This window comes from Sinocyclocheilus rhinocerous, unplaced genomic scaffold (assembly GCF_001515625.1).
Source record: "Sinocyclocheilus rhinocerous isolate Xijiao unplaced genomic scaffold, SAMN03320098_v1.1 scaffold299, whole genome shotgun sequence".
NCBI classification, from domain to species: domain Eukaryota; kingdom Metazoa; phylum Chordata; class Actinopteri; order Cypriniformes; family Cyprinidae; genus Sinocyclocheilus; species Sinocyclocheilus rhinocerous.
The window spans coordinates 3,676,167-3,699,550 of NW_015652998.1; the positions used below are offsets into that span (position 1 = coordinate 3,676,167).

Here is a 23,384-nt window from a genome sequence, read left to right on the forward strand (position 1 = left end):
CTCGCAATTGCGAGTTTATATCACGCAATTCTGAGAAAAATGTCAGAATTGTGAGATAAAAAGTCGCAATTACCTCTTTTATTTTTTATTCAGTTGCGGAAATGGGCTTCCATATATATCACTTCAGTACGAGTCAGAAATGTTTTGTTATGTTACTGAATTCCTAATGAAGCGGTTTGTTAAGATTGTTTCCAGAAGGACGAGAGAGCTGTAGAAACTTAACGACTTTTTCTGCTGACATAAGTAAAGGCTTCTGTAATACACACACCCAAACATGCTGGCAAACTCACCCTGCAGTCCACTGTCTCTGAGGGTAAGATGAGCCGATGGCCGTCGGCTGCCAGTGGTGAGTAATTTTGTACGTGGAGGGATAGCGACTCTTTCTGCGAAAAACAGTAAAGAACAAAGAGTGAACAAGTCAACAAAGCTAAAAAAAAAAATAATAATAATTTAATGTCATTTACAAATATAGATGCACTCAATTTTAAAAGAGACTGTGGGTTAGTTCAGGTAACAGCAGAAAGATTTTTTTCAATTGAAGAGGAAGAAACACTTGAATTCCTGTGGTCTCATGTTACCTTCAAAGGTGTGTTTCGAGATTATGGTTTCTGTGACCTAAAAGAGAGCAAAAAATGAAAGTACCCATATTTGTAAGAAAATACAGAAAACAAAAGACGTTTATACATACATTTCTGCCAATTATAGGGTGCTACTGAAGTGCACATTCCTGATTTCGTTGAAAGATTGTTACACATTTGAAACACATCAACATCACTAAGACATTTTCCACATTCAAGTCCATGTCAAAAAAAAACAATCCAAGCTCTTTTCTGGAACACCAGAGTGGAACAAAAACATTAAAGTTACAAATGAGAGAGAATAGGCTTTGTTACATTTGATATATTTGGAGCACATTCTTAGTGCAATAGGCCAAATCAAATATTTATTATGTCCATCAGTCTGCCGATATGGCAGTCGTCTTGGAATTACACACCTAGTGGTGTGGATGTAGCATTATGCAAATACAGAAATTTTCAGCAACTGATGCCACTGTTGAAATGCACTATTCACAGTCAGCCATGGCTAATTTATTCAGTGAGCTATAGTGCCCAATAATAGAGAGATTACAGAGATGAAGTGAATAGTATTCGTCTGGTTATGTGTGATCTCAGTATGGCTTTGCATCTTTTATTAGGTTTCTGGTATGACTGGAGTCTTATCTTGCATGTGTCCATGATTTTAAACATTCTATTAATTCTTAAAGAAATTCTTCATAAAATTCTATTATGCTCTTTTACTTTTGTTTTGGGGGTGTACTAGAACAGGCTCTCATACTAGGTTGTTCAAAAAACATATTATTTTTCACATATTTTACATTATTACAACACCTCTCTCCCCAGTCTGGCATGAACAGCTCGAATAGTTCCTGTATCAAATGAAGGGCCCGCCTTCTGAAATACGAAATGTGCTGTGATTGGTTAGCTGGGCCAGTGTGTGTTTTGAAAAGTGATTTCTGTTAAATAAAATATCTCCTTTTGAAGTGGACTTTGAGCTTTGTAACTTCGCAGATCTTTTTTTATGCTCAAACAGCAACATTACAGACTAACTAAAGTTGAAAAAGTGAAAAAGCATAATAGGACCCCTTTAACACTTTTGAGTAAAAATGACTAAGTGCACATTCAAAAAAAAATAAAAACCCACAGTTGACAAAAAATTACTAATGAGGGGCCAGAAATCTTGAACATGATTTAAAAAAACCTAGTTTCCAGAGGAACAGATTAATGCTCATGCTTTTGATGTACTTGCATGCTTATTAAAAATACAGCATCTCTTTACCTTGGAGATGTAGGCTTTGAGTCCTTCGGCCAGTTTGATGCACGGCTCACCAAAGAGCTGGACCAGGTCATCAGGTACATCCTGTTCTTTCTCCAGAGCGTTCAGAAGACCAAGACACCTCAGCTCCTCCACTACACCTTGTGTCCGAGCCTGTCAATGACACATTCACCAGTCCACTTAAAAATGTTTAACGTGTCCTCACGTGATGAAACATCCTAAAAAGCTATTTTATCATGAATACATGACAGAACCTTCATAACTCAAAAATAATTTATATTTAAAGTTGTATAATGTGTAGTTTTTGACCGATTTTTATAAAAATAAATTCCTGGTTTCGGTTCAAATGGTGGTTCAATAAATTTACTTTTTTTTTTTTAGATATGCGATCTCTAAATACTGGAACTAAAACTGGACTCAATGAGTGTAAGTGGTCATAAAAAAGGCAAACCTTCAGCCGTCCGTGGTTAAAAATTGCCCGACCGTAGGAAATGAATGAGAAAAAGCAGATTTTTTTTTTTTTTTCAAAAATATGTGTTGAATAAAATGTATATATCAGCCACAATGCCGAACAAACACACAGAAATTAAGGAGTGAGACTGTAAAACATCCAAAGCGCAAAAGACCTCACCAACTTTCTAAGAATTCTTTCACAGCAGGCAGCTGCATAAAACACTTCGGCCATTTAATGGCCTTTATTGTTATAAAATGACAATAAATGTTATTTGTTCACAAGATGGCAGCAGTCTGGCCCAAATACATAATACATTCTCATATTTTCTTTGTTTCAGCTTATAGAAGTGTAGATATTTACTGTAGTAATGTTCAAAACGTTTGCATATTTGGTTATACAGATGATGGTGAAATAGAGAAATGTATAAATAAGATCTAAGATCTAAATGACCCAAAATTACCAAAAAGTACACAATTTAATTGTTACTACTACAGAGAAGTTATTATCATAAATATTTAAACAAAAATGACCGTGAACATCCAAAGCGTGAAAAGCTTAGGAGGGTTAAAAATGTCAGAATAATAAATAATATCAGAAAACTGCCTTTTCTAGTCACAATCATGCTCCGCTCTGCATACTTTTACTATAGCCACACACACTAAAAAAGAGAGGCCTTTGGGGGCTGAACAAACAAATTCCCACAATGCAAAAATATTTTGACAAGAGACCACAAGAAAAAAAAATGAAGTTTTCTAAATGCCTACAAATCCCTCGGTCACTAGAAAAACAGACTAGACTCTGTGGGTAAAGATATCTGAACTAAGGCTTCTGTGGTTGACATTTTGACACAGTATTATTGTTTTTAGGACCCCTTGCATATTTTGTCTACTGTACTCATCACATGCGGCCCAAACTGCAAAACTCCCCCTTCAAAACCACGGACCTCGAGCTCTTATATAGCAGAGTATTTCAAAGTAATTAATATGCTAATTAAACCTGACAGCCTTTCTTCTGATTTAATTAAAGTTTGTATTTATGCTGGTAGAGGGCCCCAAATCTTTGTTTATCTTTGAGGGGAGTTTCCTAAACCACTTTCAGCCTTCTGAAAACTCCTTGAACAATAATTGTATAAACCTTTTTTTTTTTAATTATTATTTAACTTTTTGAAGAGATACAGACATTATGTTTTTGGTGTTACTTTTAATGAATACATTAAAAAATTTTTTTTAAATATTATAAGGACACATTTGATTGTTTTAACAACCAGTAAAGGGAAAAAAAGATTTCCTGAAACAATATCAACAATAACACATAAAATCATTCAGTCCATTAAGAAACTTGCCTCATGGGACATTTTCTGTCAAGAGTTTGATGAAAACTCCTTGAACAATAATTGTATAAACCTTTTTTTTTTTAATTATTATTTAACTTTTTGAAGAGATACAGACATTATGTTTTTGGTGTTACTTTTAATGAATACATTAAAAAAAAAATGTAAATATTATAAGGACACATTTGATTGTTTTAACAACCAGTAAAGGGAAAAAAAGATTTCCTGAAACAATATCAACAATAACACATAAAATCATTCAGTCCATTAAGAAACTTGCCTCATGGGACATTTTCTGTCAAGAGTTTGACAACTTTCCCACACAATACATAAATAAGGTGTCAGAATACAAAAAGACACCATACAAAAGCTCTTAGCAGAGATTAGATAAAAACAATGCAAGCTTTTCGTAAAGAATTTAGCAGTTCTATGTGCAAAATTTATTGACCTGATTCTTCGCATCAGAAATGATTATAACAAAGACCCATGGCCTAATTCTTCTGGCAGCTAAATAAACGGAGTAATCAACCATCCCAAGACTACAGTCAAAGAAAAAGCAGTGCTGATACAATGAAAACCCGTAAACCTGATACCAAGATGACAGCATGTCAGCCTGCAGGGTTAGAAAAAAGTTTTAATGCCATTTTCATATGATCTCCATTATGATTATACAATCTAAGAGCTTCAGTTCTGCGGGATGTTATGGGAACATAGGCTACACGTGAAAAGGTTTAACAAATAATATAAAGTTTAAAGACATGCATAAACTGTTCCATAAATCACTGTTAATAAAAATAACAACAATATTAGTAATGCAACTTTTTGCTGAATGCAGTTTTACCTGTGCCACTGACATGTTCAAGTATATGAAGAGCCCTGTGGTCGAGGCAACTTGAAGGACAATCACGATGACCACAACCGCTGTCACCCACAACCTGGATGGCACTTCGAGACGATTTTTGGGCTGAACCATGATGAATGAGCTCGATTCGCTACTAACAGACTGTAAATATTCGGAGTTGCCTTCGGATGCCGCGGCATTCCTGTCGAATGACTTCAGCACGCGCTGAGGAGGGGCTGCAGAGTCCGTGTCCATCTCTAGGACTAACTAAAGGAGCTTGGCTTCACCTACCACCACACACAAGAAGTCCGAAGTGATAATAAATAGGTTTGAATGATAAGGATATCATCTTAATGGCAAACTGAGGTTCCAGTAAGTCCTTCGAGTTAAAGCGACAATAGTTTAGCGTTGTCGCTGTATAAACACGCTGCTGCGCGAAATAACAGCTGAAGAGAGACTGGCGTAAGTATCATTCATCCGCTCTCCATCCTGCCGTCTCGGTTTTCATTTGACACCGCCTCATGCCACCCGTATTACCTGTCACATGTGCAATACACTGTTTTCACCTACGCGCGGTGTAGAGGCTGTAATCAAATAATAAAATAATTAGGCTAGCCTATATATCAATCATAAAATAACACATATCAGGATTGAGGGGTCCACCCAAAAAGACAATTCTCATAATTTAGTCACCCTGCACTTGTTCCAAACCTGTATGAGTTTCTTTTTCTATTAGCCTATACACAGAAGAAGATTTTGAAGAAAGTTGGTAGCCAAATAGTTGATCTCCATTGTATTTCTTTCCATAATGGAAGTCGATGGCAACCGTCAACTGTTTATCACCATTCTTCGAAATATCTTCCTTTGTGCTCAACAGCAGGTCTTTACTTTAGTGATGGGAATTAGTGTGTTTATAGCATTTATCATGGCATTTGGACCTGGAGCCCTTTGGAGATAAGCATGACCAGTGGGCGACTAGCTGAAAAAACCACAAAGCACTGGAAACCTTCAATACACAAAAACATTCAGCATTAATCTGTTCCTCTGGAAACTAGGTTATTTAAAATCATGTTGAACAGGTTTGCAACTTGAAGGTGACTAAATGATGGCAGAATTTACATTTTCGGGTGAACTATCCCTTAAGTAAGCAGTTTTAGTTTTAGTATAGCCTAGGAGCTGCAGTAAGTAGATTTACAAATTTACATAAACATATGTACATACTTTGTGGTGTAAATATGTAAAATAGCCTATCACATATTTTATGAACACATATTGATTAGGTCAATTAACCCTGAGAAAATTCATTAATATTCATGAAATTAATGATATAGCCTATGATTTTTAAAAACTATTATTATGCATAGGCTACACCCATGTTTGTTTATGTATTTACTTATGCATGCAGGTATTTTCATTCTTAGAGGTGTGTTTTGCTGTATTTTGTATGGCAGATGAAAGTAACAGCTATTATTGCAAAAGAGAGTATACTGCTATCTTAAATCTGTTTTTTAATAACAAATTTGCTTTTAAAGTAGGCTATGTGGTTAGTCTGTGTTTAGTCTTATCTTTAAGACTGTTTTAAAGGCACATACAACATGTTTAAACTTCTAGGAAATAAGGGAAAAAATGTTCATATTAATTCAATGGATCATGTTTAACTAAATAGGAAACAAATCCTCAGTGTAGTCATTTCTAACAGGAAAGCATAAAGACTGGAATTTATACTTTCACCAACTGTTTGTTTACCAGTTGTTTCCTGCCTCAGTAACAGTAAGATTATGGTCCTAACATCACTCTTTATAGAAGATGTGTCTAAATCAGAGCTACAAACAACAGAACTAAAGGGAAAATTCATGCATAGATTGTGTTTATTCGATTTCCTGTTCATGTAGGATGATGGTAGGTCTCTGAAGTTTAGATGACGAGGATGGGAGACAGATGTTTTGATTAGAGCTGCCAGTGGGTTACGGCGGCCCCCTGATTCCCCACACCCACATACAACAGATTCACAGGAGGGGCTGAGAACAGCTGGAGAAGGGAAAGTCACGATAACAACTCATTTGCAAAGGGTCGAAAATATCCATTTGATTTCTCAGTGCAATGGTTAACTAAAGCCCAACCAGGTTTTTCATGTTTTCAGTTTGGTTTCACTCAGGGTATGCAAGTAAGATAAGGTGCAGATATTTTATCATATAGTCAACCTATTTTAACATGACACATTATTCATAGAAAATAATTTCCCCCCTCTCATTTTTAATAATCAGACTTTTCTTTTCTCTAGTGCTAGTGTTTAAAGTATTTTTAAATGTGCAACAAGCACAGTATAACCCCCTTTAGGGCAGATATATGTCTGCAGCTGTCTTAAGCTTTTCCACAGGACAGCTGTGGGAATTCTGTTCGCTAGCTTACAAAACTAAACAGCTGGCATCAAAATCAGAATGAGGACTGGAGTAAATATGAATAACTAGTGGAAAAACACATGACATTATGAGTTCATACTTCATACACACTTATTATCTCTATATAATACAGAATATATATATATATATATATATATATATATATATATATTACAGAAAATTAATTTGATGTTAGCTTTTGATTTTTGTCAGTGTAAATGTGCCTTTTCAAATTTTCATAACAATTGTTACGAATTGTATATTATAATTTGGCATTTGTTACTGGTATTGTACACAGTGTAGATCTTGAATCAAATGCATCTGTGTAATATAAATTTATAATTATTATTATAATTACTAATTATAAAGGCCACGAGAGGGCATCATCTGATTTTTTGCCTGAACCGGATGAGGCGAGGCGACGCTGTGGGTGGAGTTTTCGAGTTCAGGCGGGAAAAACAAATACGTGATGACGCAACACGTTTAATGAATTGTTTCTGCGATGGCGCCCAACAAAATAAAACATATCGTCTCGTTTACATCACAGGTAAATATCTGATTGAAATGTCATGTTAACGGTTAGACAGTAATGGATGAATACTTGTAATATCTAACATTTTGTGATAACTTTCATGAACAGCATTGCGTAAAGATGACGAGTTCACTCATGTACATTCAAATAATGTTTTATATAACCTATTCTTGTACCTGTACAGTTATAATATAGAGCTAAAAAATATATGAATAAAAGTTATTTAATTTCTAACTATTTGAATGTGCATTACACGATACTTAGCATGTTGTTAAATGTAATAACGTTTCTAAATCTGATTAATGAAAGTTATTAAAGTGTTACCTCTAATAACTTTCTTTCTCACGTGACTGAATTGCAGGATAGTAAGAATGGTGTGAATAATCTGTGTGATGGCAGTGACAGCAGCAGACCGTGGTTGTGCAGCGTCCAGGACCGCAGTGGAGTTCTCAGGGTGGAATTACAGATGGAGCGAGCATCTGCTATAGGATTCATTGATGTTGGTGTGTTGGTGTTAACATAAAAATCACCTGCTATTATCTGATATGTATTCTTGAGATATTAATGTTCACGATATTCCTGTTTTTCTTTGTAAAGGCAACTGTGGCTCTGCGTTCATTCAGGTTGATGTTGGCCGCTCCTCCTGGTCATTAGACCATCCCTATGTCACCCTGCTGCCCACTGCAACACTCATGAGTCCAGCGGACTCGAAACAGGGCATTGGCCGTCAAAATGTGCGCATGTTTAAAAAAGGTATAATGCATGCAACTCAACCCTCTGTTATTCCTCACTTAGGGGTCACATTTGTGATTCTCGGTGGTCAAAACAGACCAAAGAAAATAAGTGTTTGTTTTTTTTAATTATTGTATTATATTTTATTTTAATAATATTTTTACTTTAATACTTTGTATTTTGAGTGGATTTCATAGTACTAAACAATATTCACCTCTAAATGATGCATCATTTATTTCTATATAAAATAATGTAAATACTACAAAATATTATTTTGAATTAATGCAACATTTAAGTTAAAAATCGAGCAAATTTATTTAAAATCCAAGCATGGAAGGCAGATTGGTGACATTCCTTAGTTGCTTATAAGAGTATTTGTAGACATTTTTTCCCTTTGGATATATATTTAGATATTATTCAATACTACTGCATTAAGGCTGATTAGTATATTGTACCCCAAGAAATTGTACATGTATTTTTAGTTTTGTTTTTCCCATTCATTTCCTATTATTTTTGACTGTGAAGATCAGAAGTGTAACTGTTTTTTAAAGACCATTTAGCGTTTTTTAATCAAACCACCATTCTTTTTTTCATATTGCAAGTGCGTAAGATTTAATTGTGTTCATTGGCATTGAAAGACTGAGCTAATGTCTTAAATGTGTCCATGTCCAGCTGATTTTCTCTCTCAGACTGCCAAGGAGAGCTGGGACAGACTGCGTGTCACCTGCACTCAGCCTTTCAACAAATGGTCACAGTTTGGTCTGTCCTTTCTGCGCATCCGCACCATGGAAGACGAGGCCGAAGATTCCTCAGCGCAACATGAAGATATTGCTGCTGAAAATCTGGTGAGAGGTTTGATGAAGGTTTTATCAAATTGTTGTGTTTAAACAAACTGCCTTTTCTTATACCATATATCGAGTGGCACAGCAACCGTTTTAATTGGTATGAATTGTTTTCACACAGCGCACACCAGAAAAGATGACATCCATGATGGAGTGGCTTTCCAGCCCAGCTATCCAAAACACGTTTTTTGGACGAATCACGGGGTGTGTGAATTAAGTGTCTGACACTTACTCTTTATTTCAAGACTAGATTTGTAGTAGCATGATATTCAGAAGGCACTCTGTACTCCTTTTCAGGAATGTCTCCTCAGATGCCCAAAGGAATGCTGGGAGTTTGAGTCAGGCAGAGCGCATGGTCATAGCCGCCCACTCTAACAGACGCTCCTTGTCAACATCCCCCTGCAGTACTACATCCAGCACAACACCTCCAAGAGAAGATAATGTGAAAACCCCACCAGGCAAGTTGTTATTTGGCCACCACATAGACAGAGTGGAAAAATGTATGCTTTTCATAATACAAATGTTTTTTCTGTCTTTATGGGCTGAATTAGGTGGATTTAGGACTTCCAGTGACCAAATAAAGACTCCTCAGGAGCAAAGGAAGAAGTCTAAGGCACGGTATGAATTGAGAAAAAAAGTCTGATATGAAGGATAGATGAATTGGGGTCTGCAGAGTTTTTGTTTTCATTCTGACCACAAAAAAGCACATTTTACTTTTTAAACCTAAATTACTCAGGGCTTATATATTTGATATTATTATTTAATAATAATAAAAAACAGTTAAAATAGTAATATTGTGAAATGTTATAATTTAAAATTACTGTTTTCTAGTTTAATGTATTTTAAAATGTAATTCCTTCATTTAATGGCAAAGCCGAATTTTCAGCATCATTACTCCAGTCTTCATTGTCACATGATCCTTCAGAAATCATTCTCATATGCTTATTTGCTGCTCAAGAAGCATTTCTTATTATTAACAATGTTGAAAACAGTTGTACTGCTTAATATTTTTGTGGAAACCGATACATCTTTTTCAGGACTCTTTGATGAATAGAAATTTCAAAAGAACAGCATTTATTTGAAATATATTTTGTAACAATGTTACTGTCACTTTTGATTTAATGTGTCATTGTTGAACAAAATTAATTTCTTAAAAAATACTATTTCTATTTCTATTTATTTATACAGTGGTGTTCACAAGAAAACAGTGTTAGGATAAAAAAACACATTATTTAAAATTATATTTATTTGTTTATAGTTATATTATTTAATGTAACAAAAACATGTTTTTCCTTTGGAAAACAAGCAAAAGACATACCAAATATTAAAACAAGAATGCTAAGAACTCAAATTGTTGTGCTAATTTTGTAATTTGTAACAAAATGTCTTATGCCTGGTTCAGACTATACGATTTTAGCCCGATTTTGCCACGATTTGCTTGACGTAGGGTGTCGTGGGGATTCGTAAACGACAATGGGCGTCGGGACGCAAGATTCCATCGTTTCAGCACGTGTGGTGTGTCATAGTGGACGACAACCGACTCCGCGTCTGCGATGCTTCACGACAGAAAGACTAGCATGTTTAATTTTTTTTCCGTCTTAACTTTTATAAAGAATATCTCTTTGGATTTGAGACTTTAGTCTTTGCAACTTTACAGATCTTCTTTATGCACCAAGAGCTTGTAACACTCTAAAGAGAAAGGAAAAAATGAAATCGCATCATATGACCCCTTTAAATGAGACTTTTCACTAGTGGTCCCAGACTCCTGGACTCTCTTGTATATATTCTTCACTCTGTATATAATTTTTATAGACCCATATATTCTGTATTCAATGGTGGTCATTCAGGCAGAGCCTTATAAACAGTGGCGCTCCACGGAAGAAATCCAGACCTACAGCATCCACCCATAAACCCAGCTCAACAAACCCACACAGAAGTGCCCACCAGGTTCCACAGGGCTCTCCTGAGACGAGATGTCCTCTTTGTGGAGGTAATGTGATTGTGTACATGCACATTTGGAGAGGATTTTTGCAAGCAAATATATCTGGTCATAATTTACTGCTCACAAGCTCTTCTTCTGTTCCTTTGATTTTTGTCCACGTAGAATCCTTCAGTCCTGATGATCTGCCTTTCCATGCTTCCACCTGCCTGGATGGTGATTCAGCGGAGCTCATGGGAGTCAGGGAAACAGAGGTCATGAGCTCACAGCACTCTTCTGTTTTTGGCTCTGGCGCAGATGAGCAGCATATGGTTCCATGTCCTCTGTGCTCCTTCCGATTCCCCCTAGACTGTATCCAGCAGCACGCCAGCACCTGTGGAGACACAGTAGAGCCTGGTACTGTGTGGCTGAACTGAGTGAAGCGCATGTGGCCTCAGAAACCTTTTCAAAATAGCAACATCAGGTATTCTCTTGGTTTCTCTGGCCTTGGACAAAACACCTGTCAATAAACATTGTGTATCCTACTGGCTTATGAATTTTGCAGAATGTACATGCCTCCTAAATGACTGTGTTTTTATTGTTTTTAGAGACATTATAGCATTGGTCACTATGAAATGTTTGACTGGCAAACATGTTTTGACTGTAAAAATGTTTGTCGTCTTATCTGCTTTTCACTCTCTTTGTGATATCAATTGGTATGTTAAATATTGTTTGTAATTGTTTACATTATATTTTCATAAATATAAAATATATTATTTAGAATGTTTAGATTTTGCCCTGTCATTTTTATCACTTGCTCAACAACAAAAATAAATACATTTTTTGATGAAAAAATGATTATATATACAATACTGTTTAAAAGTTTGGGGTAGGAAAGATGTTTTCTCATTTTTTCTTTTTCTTTTTTTCTTTTTTTTTAAAGAAGTCTCATGATCATTAAAGCTGCATTTTATTTGATCAAACATACAGTAAAAACAGTAATACTTTGAAATATTATTAACATTTAAACAAAATCTTTTCTATTTGAATATATTTTAAAATGTAGTTTATTCCTGTGATAGCAAAGCTGAATTTTCATCAGCAATTTCTTCAGTTTTGAATCATTTAGAAATCATTCTAATATGCTCATTTGGTGCTCAAAAACATTTATTATTATCAATGTTAAAAATGGTTGAGCTGCTTAATATTACATTTGTGTGTAAACTGTGATACATTTTTTGAATACAAATCTTTTCTTTACTGTAACTTTTGATCAATTTAATGTGTCCTTTCTGAATAAAATTATTAATTTCTTAATAATATTTCTTGACTGATCACAAACTTTTAAACTGTAGTGCATGTGTCAGAAAAAAACATTAAATATTTTCCTTTTTAAATAAAAAAATATATTTTATCATTTATTTTTTAATAATTTATGTTATTTTATCATTTATTTTCAATTATAGCCTGAAATGACCTCTCACACTGACCCTGTATCATGGGGCCATCCTTATTGTTGAGCCCTGATGTTTACCGAGGTGGTGTTGAAAGGAGGAAGTGCACTGATGGAGGAGTGGAAATTCAGAAGTCCTTGGTGAGCTCTAATGGGATGCAACATAATGTTACGGTTGCGTTTTTAATTGGTCGTGTCCTTTGGGGAATTGTACCTGTTATTTGGTTTGTTCAGAATGAAATCATTGACCCGTGTTTTGAGTCCTCAGTGGTGGCAAACCTTTGGACTCGCTTAACTAGTGTCTTAATCACTGTCCTCAGATCAGGATTAGAGCCTCATAAAACAGCGTTACTGGCTTGCTTTTGGAGCTGCTTTGTCTGCTTTCTGGATATACAGTGGGCATGTGAGACATCCATTGATACCAGCTCGCTGTAATATTTATATACCTGGTGTATCTGATGATGGAAAACCTCACGGTAAGAAATATACATTGTTCACTGTAAAAAGTTATTTTGTGAATTTGTTTTGTAAGCATGTATCAAGTCTTTGGAAATTGTGTATGTTATGCGTCTGATCTGATAATTAAGGCACTACAAAATTAGCAGTGTGTTTTTCTAATTCAATTTTTTTTCCATTCTATTGTCATAAATTGTAATATCAGCATAATAACTTGAGTAAAAAGTTACTCGTTTCATTAGTGTATTTTATTAGTGACCTAAAATAGAGAATACTGAATATTTATATTAATTTATTAATATAAAATTGATATATATATATTTATTGGTTTTTGAAATCTTAAAACTGAGGTTCACAGCCTTATTTACCCCCATTGTATCAGACCATATTTGAAGGCCTCCCAACATATTTCTTGTACGTCTGCTTTAATGACAAATCTGCTTATTTATCATTTTTGAATTACATAAGCTAGTGGCATTATTAAAATAACTACATAAAAAAAAAAATCTGTTTAAAAAACAGTGAATGTACTTGTTTAGATAAAAAAAAAATACTCAGAAATAGTCATTTCTAATAGCTTTACATAACTAGAAAAATGTATGTTCGTTAAAAGAAAAAGAAAAATGACATGACTTTTTGAGATTTTATTAATTTCCATGACTTTTTCAATATAGAAATCAAAACTTCCTTCCTATATTTTAAGATAATGAGAACATCCTGTTAAAATTCAATTAAAATAGCAGTTGTTAAAGCAACTAATTAAAATAAGAAATACAATGTCAGCAAAAAAATCTAGATGTTTAGCTGTTTTGGATTATTTCAAAAGTTTGTTTTCTCTCTCTCTCTCTCTCTCTTTTTTTTTTTTGGAAGTGTGTCGAGGCCCCCTAGTTGGTCTGAATCCCACATTTTCAATATGGACTCTTGGACCCCACTTTACTTTTATTAATTTTTTTGACTATACATATATGAGCACCATTGCATAGCTGCTTGAGTTTTTAGAAGATGAAAAAGAAACAGCAGTGAAATGGTACAAGAAACAATCTGTGAGATGATATATGAGCTTTTATTCCAACAGATGTCTAGACCTCAGTGTTATATTCCTGTTTTAGAGATAATTTGGTGTTGCTGTGTATTAAAATGATTTGATCTCACCTTTGAATAGCCAGAACAATGGCGCGAGATCGTGAACAAGAAGTTTCGCTTCCCTCCGGAGCTCCTCGGGGCCATCCGAGAGGGCAACGTGAACACGGTCTGTTCGCTGCTGAGGACGGGTGACGGCATCATCCGCCAGCTGGACGACTCTGAGGACAGGCTCTGGAGAGAAGCGCTGAACTTGTCCATCCGACTGGGCAATGAGGACACCATGGACACCCTTCTCAAAGGGGTCAAGTTTGACTTCCGGAAGATCCACGAAGCTCTTCTGGTGGCTGTGGACACCAACCAGCCTCGTGTGGTCAAGCGCCTCCTGGACCAGCTTGATCTGGAGAAGGGAAACAAGATGGATGTGCGCTCATTCTCAATGGCCATTTTTGACCAATCCATTGATGACTCCCAGTTTGCCCCTGGAGTGACACCATTGACACTGGCCTGTCAGAAGGATCTGTATGACATTGTGACAATGCTCAATCAGAAAGGTCACGAAATTCCTTGGCCGCATAAAATCTCATGCATATGTCTGGAGTGCACAAATGGACGGCAATATGATTTGCTCAAGTTCTCGCTGTCTCGTATCAACACCTACCGAGGTATTGCCAGCCGTGCTTACCTGTCCATCACCGCAGATGATGCCATGCTCAGTGCCTTTCGACTCAGCCGGGATCTCCGCAAGCTGTCAAAAAAGGAACCTGAATTTAAGGTTGAGTAAAGCAGGGCTCTTGGTTCTTTAGAAGGCCGCTTGTTGTTTTTCATAGTAGTAAAAAGCAGTGGCTAAATCCTACATGGATGATTTTTACGAATATATAATATAAAACACTGTATAATGGCATGACACTAATTAAATCTATTAATTTTCTGCATTTTTTTAATCTTATACACATACAGTGAGGATCAGCATGTCTTACATTTCTTTATTAAAATGTATTTATTTAAAAAAAAAAAATTGTATTAATTTTTATTTTTTAAAGGCATTAAGTCCAAAAATGTCAGGATGATAAAACTGTCCTGATATCATAATGAAGAATAGCCTGAAATTTAAATGATAATAATTTGGCATGATTTTTATTAATATTTGCAAATCGAAGTCATGCGGTCCAACAAACATGCAGAAATATATATATCGTTACACCACTTTTAGAGTCATGTAATTTCAAAGTTTCTTAAAACTGTTATAATCTCTGGCATATTTTTCTCAACCACTCTCTCCTTTGCTTCATACAGCCTCAGTATCTTGCCCTGGAGCAGCTGTGCCAGGAGTTTGCTGTGGAGCTGCTTGGAATGTGCCGGAACCAAAGTGAGGTCACCACCATCCTGAACAGCCTTGGGGATCAGGATGAGGACAGCGAGGATGAGTTGGACCAGCAGGCATTTGAGGAGGGCATTCCAAACCTGGCTCGCTTAAGGCTTGCCGTCAACTATAATCAAAAACAAGTAGAACCCCAAGCTTTAACCCTTTAAAACAAAGAAAAAAAGGAATTGCTATTTATTCATTTAGCTAATCATTGTATGTACTGCAGTTTGTAGCGCACCCGATCTGCCAGCAGGTGTTCTCCTCGATCTGGTGTGGGAACCTATCAGGCTGGAGGGGCAGCAGAACAGCCTGGAAGCTCCTGGTGTCTTTTGGGATCTTCCTGACCATGCCCATCCTTTGCCTCATCTACTGGATTGCACCAAAGTCAAAGGTTTTTGCCAAATATATTCAAATATTCAAGCATTCTACACTGTAAAAATGATTTCTGCTGCTTGTTCAATTTAATTTAAGGAATAGTTTGCCCCCAAATTAAAATGTACTCAACCACAGGCTATCCCAGATGTAGATGAGTTTGTTTCTTCATCAGAACAGATTTGGAGAAATTCAGCATTACATCACTTGCTCACCGATGAATCCTCTGCAGTGAATGGGTGCCGTCAGGAGTCCAAACAGCTGATCAAAACATCACAATAATCCACAAGTAATCCACATGAGTCCAGTCCATCAATTAACATCTTTTGAAGCGAAAGGGTGTTTTATGGGTTCACATTTGGGTTCACAACTTTAAACCAGAAGCGACGATTTAAAGTTAAAATGCCTTCATGATGGATTTTTTTTTACAAACACAGCTTTTCACTTCACAAGACATTAACTGATGGACTGGAGTCGTGTGGATTACTTATTGTGATGTTTTTATCAGCTGTTTGGACTCTCATTCTGACGGCACCCATTCACTGCAGAGGATCCATTGGTGAGCAAGTGCTAAATTTCTCCAATTCCATTCTGATGAAGAAAGAGAGTGAAAACATTTTCAGCATATTTTCATTTTTGGGTGAACTATTCCTTCGATTAAAATTAGTTGAAGCATCTAAATTGCTGGACATTTTGTTTCTACTTAACTTAATTGTGTCCAGTCTACTTTATGTAATGTACTTAAATATGTAAAACTGAAGTTTACTTAATTTTTTTTTTTGCACTAACTGAAACTGGCCAGTGAATTTTTAGTTTCTAGCATGCTTTGCATAGGGCTGGATCAGGAGAATAAATGTTAGTGTTATTTTATATGTTTTTGAGTACAGGGGAAGACCTGTTACTGTTTAATATTCAGTTATGTTTGACATTTATGAAGAGTTTCTGTTTTGTTGGTTTTTGTGGTTGCCATTGTGCTGAGAAGTAGAGCTTATGGTTAGGTTGTGGGTGGCTACAATAATTAAATTTAGAATGCATGTACTATATGTTAGGGTGACCATGCATGCCATTTTCCCAGGACGCGTCCTGGGAAAATGGCACGTATGGTCACCCTACTATATGTTGCTCCACGAGCAAAGAGCAATAGCTTTACTAATTTCAGTGCAGTTAGCTTCTTGCTTGTTCATTACAAACGATTGCTGTTTATTACAGAAGCTTTTTAATCATACAAAAACAATGAAGAGTTTGTATTATTCACTTTCTATAAGTAATTAGTTGACAAAGGTTGGGAAGACTTTACCTAATTTCTTTGTGTGTGCTATAGCTGTCTAACTTTAATTAACACATTGGAAGAAATCTATCCAAACACACTGAGTACATATTGTTTCCTCAGTTTTATCAAGTCAGTTCTATAGGTTTGTTTTTACAGACTTCCATGCATCCACCCATTCTCCAAAAAGCTGCAGAGTCGCTGGGATGCTGGAATCTATCCCAGCGTCTCAGGCTAAAGGCAGGGAAACACCCTGGACATATAGCCCATCGCAGGAATATTCTACTAAAAAAAGTGAACCATCTTCTATTTTCTTTTCAGTTGGGGAAGACTTTGAAGATCCCAGTGATTAAATTCCTTCTCCATTCGGCATCATATATGTGGTTCCTGATCACGCTTCTGGGGGAATCTATTGCCATGGAGGTGTACCGGGACAGCTTTGCCTCTCGTGAGCAGACCATCCTGCACAACTCCTTCCACATGGTCTGGGTGGTTGGTAGGTCTTAAGAACCAGATGTAAAAAATGGTTATGAGAAATTGGTAGGAAATCAGTTCTGCATTCATTTTGCTGCGAGATCTTCAACTTCAGGTCTGCATTTTTGAGCATTAGACAGTTATAAAACAATAATTTAGTGGTTATTAATCCTGTCAAACAGGTTTTTTCTGGTTCGAGTGTAAGGAAATTTGGATCGAGGGCTTGAAGAGTTATTTCCTAGACTGGTGGAACTGTCTGGATGTGATGGTTCTTAGCATGTACCTGGCTTCATTCGCCCTGAGAGTGGTCATCATGCTCAAGGTCCATTTCCTCTGCCAGTTACCTGACAAACAGGATGAGTGTGTCTACTTCACCGAAACTTGTGAGAGAAAGTACTTCACTAAGCGTCACAATTTAGCCTACAATATGGCAGCTCATTGGCCTGCTAGAGTAATGTATTTCTGGCTGTACAGTGCGTGATGAGTGGCATCAGGAGGATCCCCAGTTCATCGCTGAGGTGCTGTTTGCGGTGACCAGCATGCTGAGTTTCACTCGCCTGGCCTACATCCTACCAGCACACGAGTCTCTTGGTACCCTGCAGATCTCCATTGGAAAGATGATTGACGACATGATGAGGTATTCAGCTGTGTCGTGTTGATTATAAAGATTAGTAGTATCTTGAAGGAACACTTTGCTCAAGATGCTTCTTTTTCTCTCCAGATTTATGTTCATTTTGGTGATCATTGGAACTGCCTTCCTGTGTGGCGTCAACAATATCTATGTCCCATATATGATTTCACCAAATCTGGGAAGGTATTTTGTGTTTTATCCAATTGGATAAAGCTGCAGAAATCTAATCAATGAGTTGAGTTTGAGATAATCTTCATAATGGAGCAACGCCACATCTGTTTACATTTACAGGCTAAATGAAACCTTCAGCTTCCTCTTCTGGACCATGTTTGGTATGGTCGACCAGTCCTATGTGGACATGCCTGAGTTTGTTTTGGCTGAGTTTGTTGGCAGAATCCTTTATGGCATCTACACTCTGATCATTGTCATTGTACTGCTAAACATGCTCGTTGCCATGATCACCAACTCTTTTCAGAAGATTGAGGTTAGCCTGAAGAACTGACTCTGGTGTAACATATGTGCAGTAACAATATAAGCTTGGTGTTTCACTTACATTGTTCATCTCTCTAGGATGATGCTGATGTAGAGTGGAAATTTGCCCGTTCAAAGCTCTACCTGAGTTACTTCAGAGAAGGACTGACTATGCCTGTCCCTTTCAACATCATCCCCTCTCCAAAGGCCATTTTCTATCTTTTAAGGTTGTTTTCAGCTCTTATTTGATGGAGTCCATTATTGAGGAGTACAAAACAAAAGAAAACAAGCAATTGGCATTTGATTTTTTTGAAATTAAATAAAAAACTAAAAAAAAAAAGAAATATTAATGTATTATTTTATTACTTATTCAAGTATTATTTCTATTTTATTTTTTAAATTTAAGTAACATTATAAAAATGCATTAAATGTTTAAATATTTATTTATCGGTTTGAAAAGTTATTTATTAATGTATTATTTATTGTTACATTTAACTTAGTTTGAAATAAATTAAGCTTTTGTTTATTTGTCAGTTTGAAAAGTAATTGAATTTATTATTTATTATATTTATCTCAATTAAAAATATATTATAATCAAATAAACAGTTATTTCTTTGTCAATTTGAATTACATTTAATTTTAAAACATTAAATAAATAAATGTTGTTATTTGTCAGTGTGACAAGTGATTTATTTACTTTTTTTAAATTCATAAATTACTAAATTATTAATTTATTCCATTTTACTTTTAAGTGGCACTCAGTTTAGTTTAAACAAATTATTAAGGAGAAAAATGTTGTTTTGATCCCAGTGTTTTGTTTATTTTTTTCTTTATATTTTAGAGGAATTTTCAGACGGATCTGCTGCTGCTGCTTCAACTGTAATTCTGCTCCAGACTACCCTGCACTTACGTCTATGGTACACTTTTCAGTCTTTCAGGATTACAATTCACCTTTACTCTATATTACGTTTTACATGCATATGCTGATGTGCTATTCATTGCTATTTTTGACAAGAATTTATAATAAATGACCAATTATAGCATGTTGGGAAAAAAAATCTATGCCTCCTATGTCTCTTTTGGAAATGGAACACTGAAGGATGACGTGGGTCCAGGGGAGAACCGCGTTCCCTACAGACAGCAGGTCATCCGCGCTCTGGTTCAGCGCTACATCGAATCTGCCAGGAGAGAGTTTGAAGAGACAAAACGCAAAGGTAAGACTCACAAGGTTTTGTTAAAGACTCCATAAAATCTGATTGGATTGATTTATTCTGAAAGTTGTTATAATTTGCTTTTAGAAGACATTTTAAATATATCAGCTTCTATTTCTTTCAATAATATTTATTGTCCCTAGGACCATACACTGTTTTTATAAGCATACTCCTTCCCCAGTACCACCTGCAACCAACCCTTGTTTCTATGGCAACACTATTAAACACAATCTGTTTAATTTGAATAATATATAAAACCAAAGTGAGACAAGTGACAGTAGTTATGCAGATGCCTTATTGATTATCTTTAGTGACAAGTGATGTGACATGTGGCCAAGTATGGTGACCCATACTCGGAATTAGTGCTCTGCATTTATCCCATCCTAAGTGCACACACACACCGTGAACACACACCCAGAGCAGTGGGCAGCCATTTTTGCTGCGGTGCCCGGGGAGCAGTTGGGGGTTCAGTGCCTTGCTCAAGGGCACCTCAGTCATGGTATTGAAGGTGGGAGAGAGCGCTGTACATTCACTCCCCCCACCTACAATCCCTGCCGGTACGAGACTCGAATCCGCAACCTTCGGGTTACGAGTCCGACTCTCTAACCATTAGGCCACGACTTTCCTTTGTTATCTCTATAATAATAATATTTTTTTGCATTATTAAGACATTAACACCAGGCAATTATAGGAATTAATAAACATTTTACTCCTGAAATGGCCACATTTTGAGTAACTACACATGACGTTGCAGCCGTCAGGTAGTAACGGAGCTCTCAAAAAATTCCGTTTTGACAAGTTACTATTTACAAGATACAATTCAGGTTCTTCAAAGAAAAAAAGAAAGTAAAGGGGGTTAATTAAAATGAGAAATATCTTGTTTTTTAGTCATTTTGTCCTGTTTTAAATCATTTATAAGTCACCTTGAGGCTCTGGCCCCCTTTATACAGCGGAGTATATAAACTATATTCATACTATAGTTTTCACATGCACTGAAAATGCTGAAATGATCTGGAATGTCTTTCCTCCAGACGTTGGGAACAGGATCACAGAGCTGAGCAAAGTGTTTGGCCAGCTACATGTTGAAATGAAACAGATTCAAACGAACGCGTTTGACTACTCAGACAACACCAAAGGAGACCCGTCAGGAGGATCTTCTTTCCTGGGGAAGTACATCCTTGGAGCCAAGAACAACTTCAAGGGCTTCAACAGCAACGAGAGAAAGACTGTTCCATTACATGAGCCTATACACCATGAAGAACCAGCAGCGGAGACTGTAGAAGAGAAGGACGTGCAGGAGTCACCGACCACTGACACAGAGCCAGACAGGAAATCAAATGAAGAGCAAAACAGTGAGGGAGAAACAGATAATGCTGTGGAAGACATGAATGAGACAGAGGAGGAAGAAGATGAGGGGGACGTGGAGACGGGAAATGATGGTGTCACTAAGATTAGCATGGAGGTAGAGGAGGAGGAGGGTGGTGCTGAAAAGAATACATATACAGAGAATACAAGTGAGATAGTCATAGATATAGAGTCCAATACAGATGCTGAAAGTGAAGCTAGTGGAAAAAGAGAAGATGAGATGATGGTGGAGGAAACCAGTGATAATGTGGAGGAATTAAATGCAGAGGCGACAGGAGGAACAGATCTAAATGAAGCAGAGACAGAGGAAAACGGAGAGGTTGAGGAAAGTAATGGAACGACAGAAGATGTAAAAGAAGACGTAGGCCTAGTTGAAGTCATCAATGAAAATGCAGGTGAGGGCATCAAGATTGACCTGAATCAGACAAGCCTAGTGAGTTTCTTAGCAAAGAGCATAGAGGAAAAGCTAGAGAGGAATTTTACTTTCATTGGAAACCAAGTATCATCTCCAACCAGCAGCGATGACTCCCAAGACACCGGTTTTGGTTCTCAAGTATTTGACCTCTCAACTAGCAGTCCTTAATGATTGGAATCATTTCTTACAAGATTAGTTCGAAATGACTAGCTTATGAGAACCATGAACCTAGCTGAGAACATTTTTTAGTGTTTTAAGATATTAAAATGCTTTGCTACAGTGGCCTCAGAAAGTATTTAGACACTTTTGTCACACTGAAAATGTCTGAAATTTCATTACAATTGAAAATAAAACATCAAACCAAGGTGTAGTTTATCACTTTAACTATGAACATATTGACATCATCTACTGACATTTGAATACTGTTACATTTTGAACAATATAACTTGTTATTAATTTGAAAGTTTACAAAGTCTTTTGAAATGTTCACTTGTTCTATATTTCTTATAATAAATGGCAATTGGTTATGCTACAGTATATATTGCAGACATAAACAACTGTTCAAAAGTTTGGAGTCTGCAAGATTTTTTTGTAAAAAATAAAATACTTTTACATGGATAAAAAACAACAGTACAACTGTTTCCAACATTAATAATAATAATAGATTCTTGAGCAAATCAGCATATTAGAATGATTTCTGAAGGATCATGTGACTGAAGGCTGGAGTAATGATGCTGAAAATTCATCTTGCGTCATAGGAATAAATTACATTTTAAAATATATTCAAATAGAAAAGTTATTTTAAATCATAATATTTGACAATATTACTGTTTTGCTGTATTTCCTACCAACCTCAAACTTATGAACAGCAGTCTGTTTTTAAGTGTGCCTTACGTGACAAAATACTTTTTGGCGCCATTGTGTATACTGTATAACGTACTTTGAGAGAAGCATTCTGGTTGTTTGGTCCTCTGAAGCTGTAAAATAATTTGTAAATCATGTAGATTAAATCATCGTAGTAGTCATGTCATTAATAAAATCCATAGAGCACGATTTCACAATATTGTACTCATAATAAATATGCAATGTAAAATGGCACTGTAATAGAAATTAATTCCTATTAAAGCAATAATTTATTCATTTTAACTCTATATATATAAAAAAAACCTGAATACATAGATGCATGAGAGGAAATTTATCACCCCAGAGATCACACGCACATGTTGCAGCTTGTTTAACACCTGCTGTTTGTGACACAGCTGCTTTTCCCATGAGGCCTCTGACTATTCATTAACCAGTCACCTGCAGCCTCAGACTCTCCCCATGCACCTCTACTGGAACGTCACACCTGTTCCCATAACCATAGGAATATATGACCCTTTACTGCACACGGTAATGCTGCTGGGGTTACATCAGCAAACAATATTTGTAACACTATTATATTTGGTCATGAAAACGCTCAAAAAGTTTAACATGTTAATATACATGGTAATGCTGCTGCACATATAACACATGAAACTACCCCGTAGCAGATCTATACAGGTGGAACTGGGGAAGGTGGAGGTTTCTGACAGGGGCTGCAACAGCTACAGCAAGCACTGATCAAGTATTTGAATGTTGAGCAGCAAGCTCATTGGCTGCTGATGCAATTAAAACCAATTGGCTGCACCATGTGAATGATGTGATTATATCAGATTGAGTTGGCCTAGCGGCCCACACCATCTAGAGTTTCATGACTGAACTTTGCGTTATCAGTTAAAAGGTGTTTAAATGTAAAATAAGTGAAACTCAAAGTCAGTACTTAAAGCTAAACAAATCACACATACGTTTCCAAAAATATAATTCCCTGATGTCACGTCTGCATAACGCTAAAAATTACAATGAGTTCTATGTTAACCAAGTGAAGAGCAGGCAAAAGCACGCACATCGATCTCAACTGGGT

At 36.2% G+C, this 23,384-nt stretch overlaps 3 protein-coding genes across 3 annotated transcripts in view; 2 read left to right on the top strand and 1 right to left on the bottom strand.

Moving 5' to 3' along the window:
* The window catches only part of LOC107715431 (tumor necrosis factor ligand superfamily member 10-like), an 8,335-nt gene extending 3,610 nt beyond the window's left edge, over positions 1-4,725 (bottom strand). Inside the window, exons 1-4 of the mRNA XM_016521578.1 lie at positions 4,459-4,725; positions 1,837-1,986; positions 579-615; positions 291-383 (exon numbers count right to left, since the gene is read on the bottom strand). Coding sequence (XP_016377064.1) covers positions 291-383; positions 579-615; positions 1,837-1,986; positions 4,459-4,713 — 535 coding nt within the window. The 5' untranslated portion in view covers positions 4,714-4,725. The remainder of the gene's footprint in view (positions 1-290; positions 384-578; positions 616-1,836; positions 1,987-4,458) is intronic.
* Positions 4,726-4,799: 74 nt separating this feature from the next.
* Positions 4,800-11,565, top strand: xndc1 (xrcc1 N-terminal domain containing 1). Its single transcript, XM_016521577.1, has 10 exons — positions 4,800-4,830; positions 7,227-7,404; positions 7,751-7,892; positions 7,987-8,142; positions 8,794-8,966; positions 9,085-9,167; positions 9,261-9,421; positions 9,515-9,581; positions 10,811-10,953; positions 11,068-11,565. The coding sequence occupies exons 2-10, from the start codon at positions 7,360-7,362 to the stop codon at positions 11,316-11,318; spliced, it is 1,221 nt and encodes a 406-aa protein (XP_016377063.1). The 5' UTR covers positions 4,800-4,830; positions 7,227-7,359; the 3' UTR covers positions 11,319-11,565.
* Positions 11,566-12,795: 1,230 nt separating this feature from the next.
* Positions 12,796-21,610, top strand: trpc2b (transient receptor potential cation channel subfamily C member 2b). Its single transcript, XM_016521356.1, has 13 exons — positions 12,796-12,810; positions 13,953-14,645; positions 15,167-15,376; positions 15,463-15,627; positions 17,197-17,371; positions 17,532-17,732; positions 17,824-17,986; positions 18,071-18,163; positions 18,272-18,464; positions 18,551-18,678; positions 19,293-19,368; positions 19,551-19,665; positions 20,694-21,610. Exons 1-13 carry the CDS (start codon positions 12,796-12,798, stop codon positions 21,608-21,610), a joined length of 3,144 nt encoding a protein of 1,047 aa, XP_016376842.1.
* Positions 21,611-23,384: the final 1,774 nt, after the last annotated feature.

What these genes read in the sequence shown, in the direction of transcription:
- xndc1 (XM_016521577.1), top strand. Translation starts at nt 7,360, where the DNA reads ATGGCGCCCAACAAAATAAAACATATCGTCTCGTTTACATCACAG. An exon ending in TCGTCTCGTTTACATCACAG is followed by an intron (nt 7,405 to 7,750) that starts GTAAATATCTGA and finishes ACTGAATTGCAG; the next exon opens with GATAGTAAGAATGGTGTGAA. An exon ending in TTTTTTGGACGAATCACGGG is followed by an intron (nt 9,168 to 9,260) that starts GTGTGTGAATTA and finishes ACTCCTTTTCAG; the next exon opens with GAATGTCTCCTCAGATGCCC.
- trpc2b (XM_016521356.1), top strand. An exon ending in ATTTCACCAAATCTGGGAAG is followed by an intron (nt 18,164 to 18,271) that starts GTATTTTGTGTT and finishes TTACATTTACAG; the next exon opens with GCTAAATGAAACCTTCAGCT. An exon ending in TGAAGAGACAAAACGCAAAG is followed by an intron (nt 19,666 to 20,693) that starts GTAAGACTCACA and finishes TCTTTCCTCCAG; the next exon opens with ACGTTGGGAACAGGATCACA.